The sequence below is a fragment of the Calonectris borealis genome, chromosome 2, assembly GCF_964195595.1.
Source record: "Calonectris borealis chromosome 2, bCalBor7.hap1.2, whole genome shotgun sequence".
NCBI lineage: Eukaryota > Metazoa > Chordata > Aves > Procellariiformes > Procellariidae > Calonectris > Calonectris borealis.
In genome coordinates this window covers 74,852,818-74,865,107 of record NC_134313.1, presented here as the reverse complement: position 1 = coordinate 74,865,107, position 12,290 = coordinate 74,852,818, and the positions used below count along the sequence as shown (strand labels likewise).

The window sequence follows — 12,290 nt, the reverse complement described above, 5'->3', positions numbered from 1 at the left end:
ATATGTATATTTTTCTAATTAAGACACACATAATTTTATAGAAATATTAAAAATACTATCTGAGAAAGACATTAACTGCAGTCATAATTATTAGCTACAGAAATAGGATTCAGGATAGACCTGTAGGAGTTAAGGTGGATAGTTCTCTGCAAATGTCAGTTAGTTGGTAATGTTTAAAATAAGAAGTGGTGTCAGGCGTTTTTTAGAAGAGCAGCAGGAAGGCGAGAAATGCTCACATTACGACTAGAAACGCCACTCATATTCAGCAGCATAGAGCACCTTCCATGCAAAGAGAACCAACTTGGATCCTTCAGCTTGAAAAATCACTGAAGATGATAATACAAGTTCTATGAAAGAATGCAAAGAAGGTGAGCAGAGAGCCATTTTTATTCACTATTTCCACAACAGTAGAAGTAGCAAGCATCCAATAAAGCTTTCAGGGAACAGGTTTGAAACAGCTAAGAGGAAACACTGTTGCACATCATCTTGTCATTGAACAGTGGAGTTCTGACATGGTGCTGTCTGCCAGAAATTAAAAAAGAGACATGAGGCTAAAAATGAGGCTAGACACATTTGTGGAGTATGTGTCCATCTCCAAATATGAGATACCATGCACCCCGTGTCATGGTAAGTTCCTTAACCTCCTAGGTGAAAGAAGCTGGTAAGCCTGGGTTGCCTTGGGGCCTTATTGGTGTCTGTTTCTTTATGTTATTTCCCAGGGTAAAATGCTGATCTATCCGTTCTTTTGTAGTAACGGCCCCTATCTCTGTTCTGCTTGCCACATCCTACAGCCTCCACAGCTCATTAGGAAACCTCTCCGAAGACACTTGGTAAGGCACGGTTGGTGCGCAAGGACTTCTGGGAGTGCGGCCACCTGGAGCGAGCTCGGCGGCCGAGCGTGGGCCGAGGGCGGCCACCACCGAGCGGCCTCGCTCCCCGGCCCGCTGCCTGAGGCCGAGCCCTGCCCTGCCCCGCCCTGCTCGGCCCCGCCCGCCGGCCCTAACGGCCGCGCCCTGGGGGCCGCGCGAAGGCTGCTGGGAGAGGCACGAGGGCGGTGCGTGCTCGCCGGGCAGGGACGGCTCCAGGCCCCACCTCCCCGCTCCGCCTCGTTGTGGGGCTCTGCCGGAAGTGAGGAAAGGAAGAGAAGGGGGGCGGGGCCGGCGGGTCTCCGGGAGGTTCGGCCGCCGCCATTTTGTTAGCGGCGGGCTGCCGGGGCGCGCGGAAGTGGCGGCCGGCGAGGCGGGAAGGGACGGGGCTCGGCCGGCTCCTCCCCCGCTGGGGCGGAGAGGCGGGGACTGAGCGCGGCCGAGCCGGGCTGGTGGGGGCGGTGGGGCCGAGCGCGGCCCAGCTATGTCGGCGTTCTCGGAGGCGGCGCTGGAGCGGAAGCTGTCGGAGCTGAGCAACTCGCAGCAGAGTGTGCAGACCCTGAGCCTGTGGCTCATCCACCACCGCAAGCACTCGGCACTCATCGTCAGCGTGTGGGAGCGGGAGCTGCGAAAAGGTGAGGCTGGCACGGCCGCCGCCACGCCGCCGGGCCTTTTCCCGCCCTTGGGTGCCGGGTGGGGCCTTCCTCGGGGACGGCGGGTTTGGGGGAGGCGGCGGCAGGCGCGGCCGCGGTAGGAGGAGGCCGCCCTCGGGTGTGCGGCTGCTGAGGGGAGGATGGCAGGGCTGCTCGGCATGTCGAGCCGGAGAAGGAGGGAGGGAGAGCGGGCGGTCCGGACCGGCCCGCCCCGCCCCGCCCCGGCGCCTGGGGAGAACGGGGCTACTGAGGCAAGTGTTAAACCCCGGGTCTCGATTTCTTGATGACTGTGGGCTGGGAGGTGCTTCTCTTCCCCCTTTTTTTCCTCCACTCCCCTGGCTCCTCTCTTCTCCTTCCTCTCCCATTCCTCCTTCCTCCCTGAGTGAGATCCTTCTGAGGAGGCTACTTTTCATGTTTTACTCCCCTTTGCGGAAGGAGAGAGGACAGTGGAAAAGGGAGGGAAGGCGGCAAGCACGGGGTTTAGGGCGTTTTGTTTTAATATTGCTAGTTCCGGCTCTTCCAAGACGACCCTTTTTAGGCACTGTCTTTCATCATCTATAACGATGGTTAGCTGTAATATTATTTGAGTTTTCTGACACGGTGGCTTTGTCCACTTACGCCAGCAACTATTCTTGTAGGGCAGCTGAGGATGGGAATACTCTGGGGGAAGAGCAATTTAATGTGTCCAAAGTGTTTTTTACTTCCTGTTTTTGCCAGATGACTAATACCGATGTTAGCATAATAAAGATGTGTGTTTCTTTAGCTGTATTGAGTATTTGATGTTGAGTGTGCAGACTTAGATTTTTATGTAGCTTTCCTTTTAACGGGAAAGAACATGCAGCTATAAGCAGTGGTTCAGGGACTGAAAGGCAGAAATGGCATGTGAAGTTTTATTTGACCTGACTGGAAAATAACTTCATCTTAAGTTGCCTCACTTAAGAAAGAGCAAAATCCCTTGCTAGAACTCTACCTTGCTCTAGGAAATCTTATTGTCTTCCAATAGCTTCCTCTGGAGCCCCATTAATATGTGGATATTTAATGGAAAAGTAGAAGGCTAGATTTTCAGGTGGAGAGGAAAAATAGCACTAAGCCATTACAAGACTTATGAAAGAGAAATCACTTCCTTAGTTTTGCACAACTAAGAGGAATAGCCAACTTGCAGAAATGATGTGTAACGGAATGCAAAGAGTGCATGGATGGATCACAACTACCTCTTGGTTAGGGGGCATAACTTCATAGCAAATGAATTGAACCACGCTTAAAATAAAAATCTTGAGTATGAAGTAATACTAAACTTTATGGTATAGTATGGAAATATGTTCCTGTAAACTCCATAGGTTTTCACATGGCTACTGTGGTTTTGTTTAAAATACGCTTTTTGTGTGAAATGTTATCTTTTGAACTTTCAAGCATGAGTTAAATCCTTTTTTTCAGTTGCCTAAAGAAAGACGTATTTGGTGGCATATTTCATCTTATGAAATAAACATATTTTCACTATATGTTTGTTGCAAGTTTTCTTTCTTGTTCCGAGAACGAATGAATGGATCTTCCGTCTGTGTCTGAAACATTTCATGTTTCTGGGCCTTCTAAACAAACAACTTGAACGTTTGGTGTTCTGAATGATGTCAGAAAGGTGTCTTAAACTAATTGGCACAGGCAGAGTTTTGGTTGCTCGTCTTAACGTGCACAATACCAGTTCATAATAATCTATAATATTAATCATCAGTCCTTAACTTCAATTAACATAATTTTCCTGTTATGCTGTTTGACTAATTGGAGAAATGAAGTGTTTGAAACATGGGGTACATGTTTGAAGGTGGCATTGAGAGGCAAGGATAATGATCTTCTTAAGAACTCATGGGAATGCTTTGCTTTTTGTCAGCTTTCAATGCCTGACTTCCACTTTTAAGCCTGTTTGGAGGACGTAGCTCAGGAGCTTTGGATGGGCATAGCTGCTATAATTAGTTTTATCTTCAGTTTGTTGAAGTTGTTGTCCAGCTTTTGCTGCTTCAAAGTAAGATTTTTCTGGTGACCTCTTTTTGGAAGCCCACCTTCAAGGGTCTTTGGAAAGCGTGTGATAGTCTGCCTCCGGTAGGAGTAGGTTAGTTGCTTTCAAGGTCCTGCACCTTTTCTTCTGGGCTTTTAGGTCTTATGTCAAGTGTTTCTTCTTTCGTACATCCCTCTACCACTTCATTTGAAGTTGGCGTAGATACACAGCATGTATTTTAATTTTTCATCTCTGCTAATAGTACCTGAGCTTCATAAATGTTAGCTTACATTTGCCTGGTACTAACTTTTTGCTAATTGCAGCACAGAATTGTAAGACGGTCCCTAATCCCCAAAGGGTGGATTTAGTGGTCTAAGCAGACAGCATGTTTAAGATGGGAAGGAAAACCAGTGTGCTGTGAAGTGACTTGCATAAAACATCACAAAGCAGAACGCTGGCAATGAGGCCATAAATAGAGTAAGTTTAAGGCTCCTGACTTGCCCACCATCCAAGCCGTAGAAACATGATTTCCCTCCTAACTGAGAGGAAAATGATCTCTATTTGGGGAATATGGACGCAAAAATTGCTGGCGTTATCTGCTGCTATTGTTAGTCAGTGGTGTCCTGGAACTGAAAATTGAACCTTTCTGAATTTTGTTTCCTTTCATTGTATACCTTTTTTATTGTCGTTCCTGTCTCCAGACCTTCCTTCCAGCCTACTCCCTTTCAGGCTTATGGAACATTGTATAACCGAGTTGAACACAATACAGTGTGATACTACATTTTTTCTGGATGCTTTCAGTTTTGGCAAAAGATCCCTTGCATCGGATCAGCTTGTGTGAACCTTTCTGAAGGTGTCTTTAGTTATTCATGAAAACAAGCACTAGGATCACAGCTCTTTTGTTCTTAAATGTTTGGTTCTGAGTCTTTTATTTTTTAAATAGTCTTTTTCTTTATATCATGTTGGAGTAGAGGTGAAGAGGCAGCTTTTCAAATGTGCATGTAACTTAGGCAACATAAAATCTTAGTCCTTTCTGTGGACTTGGATTAATTGGTAGTGTTCAGGTCCCGTATTAGGGCATCTCTACGGATCATCGGTTCTGTACGCCTTTATCTACAGGTTTTCTGCAGTTGAACTTTCATTGATTCTTTTGGTGAATTCTTGGACTTAGATGTAAACTTGGAGAATGGGCAAAACTTGCACATCTTTGCCATAACTTGGAGCAGTTACGTAATATTGGATTTGTCTTGCTGAACTCCAGTGTTGCTAAAGTTGTGTCAAGACAGTTGATGTAACTCTGATTACTGAAGGATTATGCATATATGCTTTTTCCCCGAATACTGCCATAACTTTTATATGTAGTTCTTAAAATACTGTCATGTAGAATTCATAGGGTCATTCTTTGAAATAATAAAAAATTGGAGGAGCTAGTATAGTGTATTCTAGAATTGACTGTATTGTAAAAGTACTGATAACTCTGAATTGTTCAGACACTCCTAGCAACTGTCACAAATATTTAAGGAAAAGATGTCTTCTCGTACAACCAGTAGTTGATGAAATTATAAGGAGTTGCATATTATATGCTTCAAGAGACTAGTGTAGAGACATGCTGTTTAATGACTGACCTCAAATACGTGCTAATGAAAAGTGTATGGATGAACTGTGCCACTAGGGTGGGGCTGTGGCAGGGCTGATGCTCTGCCTAGGGCATTAAGTATTCCTGATTGTGCATCTGTGCAAAACCACTCAGGTGTCACTGCAGGTAATCCACATGCTAGTACATCTAGTGGGTTTTTTCACTATTACTGTGATTGGTGGATAATAGATTCTGTAGTTCATTGATCTTGTGTTCATTGATGACTAAAATGATGAGAAAAGATTAATAGAATGCCTTTCACTTAAATGACAACTGTAATAAAATAACAAAGATTTCTCCTGTTTTGACAGATAATCAGAGGCCTACAATGACAACAGAACAGCTCCTTTTCCACTCTGCTGTTGGTTAAATATGTCTTTAAATATTTCTGATGCTTTTTTTGCTGACAGTATCTTGTGCTGTGTTGCTGATGAAAATCCAGCAAAACAAATAATTAGTTTTGAAATAGATGAATTCCCTGATGGAAGGCTGGTGCTGGCACAAAGGAGACTGTGAGGATAGTTATCACCCCTTTAGGTAGCAGCCTGTGTTCACACTGGCTTATGCTGATCATGAGTCTGCATTCTTTTGAATTTCATAGTTGATTTATGGAATAAATGATTTGGTGGGGAGGCTACTCTTTCAGTACTTCATTTAATGTAAATGTCTTACTAACATAAGATTCTCATGCAGTTTAGATTTTTATTCCAGAAAAGTGTGGCTTTTTTTCATTGGTACTTGTGGTATGGCAGCTTCATGGTTTCTTCAAAGTAACTTGTGTGGATTAACTTTTGTGATAATGTTGCCACATAACCTAATTATTGTACAGTGACCTTTTGAATGGGGGTTAGGTAGAATTTTGTAAAGGCTTGAAAAGTGTGCACTGGAAAATGGTCGTGCTTCAGCTAGATTTCAGATGCATGAAACATAACACTCAAAATTAAATAGTTAATTACTTAGTAGTCATGAGCTTACTCAGTATTTAAGTAGCTAAGTAATACTAATTAATTAACTGTAATGCGAATACATCAGTCATTCCCTAAATGCAACTGCTGGGCCCGTTAAAACTATTCGATTTTGTGTATCCATAAAGGGATTGACTTACAGAGTTTTTTTAAACTAAGTAGTGGCATTATATGTACAATTCTGTTGTGTAAGCCTGCAGCCAGTGAGTGGCTGCTGAGAAAACCCTTAGGAACTCCCTTGAAGAGGCTCTTCTGAGATGGAGGCTGTTGAGACTTACTTTTTGTTATTTGCAAATCAGGTATGTTCTTTTGCATACATCTCTCGTTCCCTGGTTTCAGGATTCTCTGCAATTGTAGGGGCTTGTGGTTTGTGTGTTTTGTTTTGAAATGAAAAATTTCAATTCCATAATTCAAAGCATCAGCCTTCAAGGGTGAATAGTAAGCCCTTGTTCAGTAGGCTACATGTGATATTTGCTGTACTAGGTTAAAATACGTTCTGTTTAAAAGGGAAAAATAAAATAAAATTGCTAAATGTTTGAGTTTGGTAACGTGGGACTGTTTATTTCAAGCTCCAGTTAATTGTCTGTAATACCTTCTTTTCCTGTCAACTGATTTTCTGTTAGCTTTTCCAGGTCCAGCTTTGTCACTTGCTAGGTATTTACATCCTAGTGATATTTTAATAGTTGCCATGTTGTATCTTTAAACCTAATTTCAGATTCAGATACCTGTTTCGTCAGAGCCTGACATGGCATCTCATATTAGTCGGTCTCAGAAACTGATGCTGAACACCTCCTTCCCGCGCCCCCCCCCCCCCCCCCCCCCCCAATCACTTGACCTCTTGTTCTGGCTGTCAACCCCACCCGTGTCACATTGATCATTGTCTTCACTGCAAAGCTTATCCAAGCTAGCAGACCCATTGTATGTTATCTTTAAGACAGCTACAATAGTGTAAGTACATCTGGGCTGCTACAGAGGGACATATTTTTAGCACTTTACTCTGCCAGTTTACCTGCTGTTCCAGTTTATTATGCTTGAACTTCTTTTTGTTTTGGGGTGTCGAAGTCATTCAGTGGTATAAGAAGCAACTATTTTTGCTTGTTTATGGCTGTTTGTCTACAACTTCTGCTGCTGGCACATATGCTAGTGTTTGGGTCCTTACTCATTATAGCTGTTGGCATTGATGCAATACATTTTTCTTAAGCTCGTGGCTGTTGTGGCAGTTACTCAATGCTGCTGAAAATTGGAAGACAGAGGATCTTAGTAGGCAAATTGAGAAGGCCTAGCAACATTGAAACCAGATTTGAAGGTTGTACTACATCTGAATTACTCTGATACTCAGTCAAGTTATTTGGAGCAGAACCACAGCGAAAGGTGGTGTTGCCACATATATGGCCGTGCAGATGTGAAGTGGATTTCAGGAAACAAGTTCCTGATTTAAAGCAATTGTTTTCTGTACTATGTAGTGTAATTTTTCTGCCAAGAGAAGGAATCTTTCTCTACTGGTGGTTGTAAGATTATTTTACTTAATGGTAGTATAGTGTCATTGGCCAATGTGATACACTTGAGAGAATACATAGATTTTGTTTTCTTTGTTTAAAAGAAACAAAACTGTCTTACTGATTTCACTGGTTAGTAGGTGTTCTTGAGGAGGCCAGTAAGATACTTAAGACAGAGGTGCTTGTGGGTACCTTCCTGCTTATCCACAATGAATCTTTTCATCTATGCAAAAAGGGTTGGAGATCAACCAACAGCAGACAAAACTTCAGGTGAATGTGAATTGTTGAGTCAAGTTAGAGAAACTTATTTGCTGCATATATGATTTACAAAACGAACTACAGTCAGGAGCAACAGATTAGCAATATAAGAATCTTTCACTTAAAATAGTCACATTTGGATTGTGTAATCCAGGCTGACTAGTTGACTCTATAATATTAGTCTTGAAAGAATGCAGTGCGTACAAACCTATATTTGTTTATTGCTGTACCACTCGTGTCCTGGTATCTTACCTGTACCTGCCTGTCTTTCATCATTCTGGTTCTGAATACTTAAGTTCAGTGTCTTCTTCCTATCCTAAAACTATTGTTGTTGCTGTCAATTCATATTCATCCTGGCATTGTACCAGCCAGGCCAGGCAAAGGAATTGGTTTGTTTCATGTGTTCCGGTAATTCAAGATACGCTAAGTGCAGTGGGAAGCTTCTGCAGAGTAATTATGTTGGAATGGTTTCCTTGGTTAGTGACCAACTTTCTCGCGTGGTAATTTGATGCTGATGGCCTCTTTCCCAGCAGTGGCTGTGTGCTATGTTCCCTTTGTCTACTAGCCTCCAAACTCAAAGTCAAGATACTTGGACCCTCAAACCTTGAACACGTTCTGTGGGCAATCTCATTCCCCTCTTTGAAAAGGAAACACAGCAGTTCTCAAACCTGCTAAAATTCCCCAGGAGAATCAGGTGACTGTGCAATGTTGAACACTTTGTTTAACTTTTTCATGACAGAAGGTTAATGAATTTTAAGATTAAGTGCTCATTGTACAACATGCCATTTATGGATTATATTATCTTTGAATTATCCTTTCTGGTGGTAGCCTCTCAAGTGACTTTTTACAGGTATACTTTCAGTCACATTACCAAAGACTTAATCAGCTTGCATAAAAACTCAGGTTAGCTCAGTGTGAAGGGTTGGTAATCTTGCACTCAGTGCTGCTTGACTTAAAAAAGATGCATTGGGTCTTGTAATAAAAAGCTTGAAAGCTTGTCAGATGTTTGCAAAGATGTCATGCAACCTATCATGCAAAGGTATGAAGCTCTATGAACACAGGAAGTGTCCCAGGGATTTTGGGAGAAGTGCTGACGCTCATATACTCTGCTGCATGTATATAGACTAATGCAATTCAAAAGCAATTGAGCCAAATCTTTATTTGAAGCCATAGTAGAGAACTTTAGTAAAAAAGAAACTGTTTAGTGCTGATAACTGTTGTGGGATTTTAACTTACTGATGCTAATTTTCTCAAAAACCTCTTGTTGAATGATATTTTCATTCAAGGTCAGTTGGCGTGGCCAGCTGTAGAACGTTAAAGCTTGATGTAACATTTTCACATGGGTCAATAGTCTATACACTTATAGTGGGATGTAAGTGAAATCCCTTATGCCTGTGTGTTTCGCTGTAGTTTCTTCCTGTATATGTCTAAGATGGCAAATATCTCGGCTCTAGGGAAGAGGTGTAGAACAGCATGAAACTAATGGGCATGTTTCTAGCGGTCTTCATGGGAGCTCAATTTCCAATGCCAGGAGGTAAACCTGGAGAAGACTAATATGGGTGATTATGCTGGCTTTGATTGCCAGAGTTAATCTCAGTGGAAAATAAGATGCTTACTGCCTTCCAAGGTAAAATACTAGAGTTTCTTGCACTAAAGTGTTAGTTCTCTAAGTATTATGGACTCAAGCATACAATGTCAGGGCATCTATAGTGGACTGGTAGAGAACCGGGAATACCTAGGCCAGGCTAACAAGTATGCATTCTTAAGAAGTATAGATTGCTGAAAACTAAGACTTGATAATGAGAATGCTAAGTCTCTCCACTGTAGATGCCTGATTACGCTAGTTGCAGGTGAAATACCATGAATACCTGCAGAGTATTCATTGGCATTTAAATATGTCAGATACATTTTTGGGACAGACAGTTTCAGTTGCAAGGTGCCAATCCCAGTTAGTCTCATTGTGGATGCTTTAAGAGTAATCTGCTTAATATGGCCCTTATAACCAGCCAGCACCATTCACCTGTTAAAATATTTCAGAATCTAGCACTTCAGGGAGCTGCTTTGACTGGTGGGTAAATGGTAAATCTAACTGAAACAAGCAGAAGAATTACGTGAACACTGCACAGAGCTTCTGAAAAGATAACTCAGTCCAACACGGACGCTTTCTTAGCAATTTTGTGTTTGCAGACTGTACTGTTAGTGTGCCAGAGATCCTGTGGGCTAGCTACTTCTAACAGTATACACTCTGGCAGTATGTGCCTTTCGGATCCTTCTTTAACCTAAGATCGTGCCTTTTTTCTTTCATTTTCTTCTGACAGTAAGAGTGCTTTTGCTAATAGCCTTGCCATGCGTTGAGGATGCTTTTTTAAATAGTCTAACTGTTCTTTGATCCATTTTGGTGTTCTGAGGTATATCAAAGCCCAGGGCTGAAAAGTTAGTGTCACTGCTACTGAAGAGAGATGCTTTAAACAGATTTTTTTTTTTTTTTCCAGAACAGATCTATCTAGTCTGGAATTTAATTTTGTATTTCAGACTGCAATATTTAATTTACAGTCATAGTAGCAATAGAACACTTTGGGTTTTTTCAGCTCAGAGTTATCAACCTCAGTTGCTAAAGGTTATGTTGCTCTTTAGTCTCGTGTGTAAGGCAGAGCGGTAGTAGGCCAGTATGTAACTCCTGAAGATTTGTGAAGTGAAAGAGAACACTTCTTGAGAGTAGGCGTAATTTTTAGCTTCGAAATTTTGTGCAGAGCATTCTTACAGCAAGAGGAATTAAATTTACTTCACAATATTCTTTGTGAACATAAGGGTAGAATATTAGTTGAACTGTTAATTCAACAATTAATAGAAAATTAGTTGAACCAAAGCCACAGATAGCTTAATAGTGTTTTGAAGATTTTTGTTCATTAAATGCAGCTTTGTTTCTGTTGAATTGTAGCAGGAAGCTGAAAAGGTACTACTAGAGGAAATAAGCTTGAAAGTGACTTTCTGGGGTTTAGCATGTTTTTTCCACACACAGTATATTGATCTATTTACTATAGTGAATAGATAAAGTCTAGGCTTTGTGAGAATCAACATCACCTAACTTCATGGCACTGCATACATCTCCTGTTTTTACCAGTTCAGTTGATTTGGTTACTTGTTGGTAACAAGGAAGTAGAGGTCTGTCACAAATGAGTTACATCACTGAGGATTAAAACATGACTACTTTTTTTCTGTGAAATGGGTGGACAAGGGCCTATCCTGCATGCAGTTCAGAGGATGTAGTATGGCGAACAGTCTGCCTCATTAGATTTTGAGTCCTAATTCAGGGCTCATTTAAGAAATGGGGGGGGGGGGGGCAGTGTCAGCTTTGGTAAATGCTAGTTAATTTTAGTGCACCCATGAGATAAGATGTGTTTTCTAAGATTTTCTCTTTGAATAATTCAAAGCTTTCTATGCATCAGAACTGTGATTTACCTGAAACATAGGTAGGAGATGTGTTGCTATATTGTCAGTCAGTTTTTAATAAAGAAATTAATAAGCATAAGTTTATAAAATCTACATTTTAGTTTAGCCAGATTTTGAATCAAATAGACGAATTTCCTGAGTGTTTGCATGTAATGACTTCACTGTTTGGAGGAGACTTTTAATAGATCCACCTTGTGTCCAGCACTTCCGAACTAATTCTTTTTTGCCAGTTTTTAGTTTGAGTGACCAAAGTCTTTTCACATTTTTAAATACAAAATTAGAGTGAAGTGTTGTAAGCAGTAATGAGAATAGGAAAAACACATTTGATTTTTTTTTTTGTTTAGTATAAATGTGGACAAATAGGTATTAGTTGGAGGAACTAAAATTTCTAATTATTCTTGTTTATCACTCTTTTTATTAGCAAAACCAAATAGGAAGCTGACATTCCTGTACTTGGCCAATGATGTCATACAGAACAGCAAAAGGAAAGGACCAGAATTTACGAAAGACTTTGCTCCAGTAATAGTGGAGGCTTTTAAGCATGTTTCAAGGTACAGTAAACTGTTATGTGCACTGTCCTTCATCATACTGTATTTGAGGGGGATTTAGAGAAGTCCTCAGTTTCTCTCTTCTGACCCAGCTAGTCCTTGTGTGCTATTTCTGTACTTGAAGTCTTGTTAATTTAATTTACTCAATGTTCTTTTGATCTTGAATAGTCTTAATGCTGTTGGATGAAGTTACATAGTAAATTCATCTGCATTCAGTCCCTTTTGCCTTAGAAAGCTGTTAGCTATGCCTTAAATTAAGACTTGCTTTCAGTCTGCATTTCTATGCTCCAACAGATTGATATGTTTCATTACTAGTATTGCGTGATTTGTTCTTTTTCCCAGCAGCCATTCATCTCGTTGCATGAGGATGCTAGAGTCCTGATACAGATTTTCACATGGTACACAGCTGTTGAAGCAACACAAACCTATTT

The 12,290-nt window shown here is 41.3% G+C and overlaps 1 protein-coding gene across 5 annotated transcripts in view; it reads left to right on the top strand.

Annotated features, from left to right (window-relative positions):
* Positions 1-1,160: 1,160 nt before the first annotated feature.
* Positions 1,161-12,290, top strand: part of RPRD1A (regulation of nuclear pre-mRNA domain containing 1A) — a 45,616-nt gene continuing 34,486 nt past the window's right edge. For 2 of the 5 annotated variants that reach the window (XM_075142367.1, XM_075142365.1), the window contains exons 1-2: positions 1,161-1,501; positions 11,733-11,862. In XM_075142367.1, coding sequence (XP_074998468.1) covers positions 1,351-1,501; positions 11,733-11,862 — 281 coding nt within the window. In that variant the 5' untranslated portion in view covers positions 1,161-1,350. The remainder of the gene's footprint in view (positions 1,502-11,732; positions 11,863-12,290) is intronic. The other 3 variants (XM_075142369.1, XM_075142368.1, XM_075142370.1) reach the window with 2 other exon arrangements.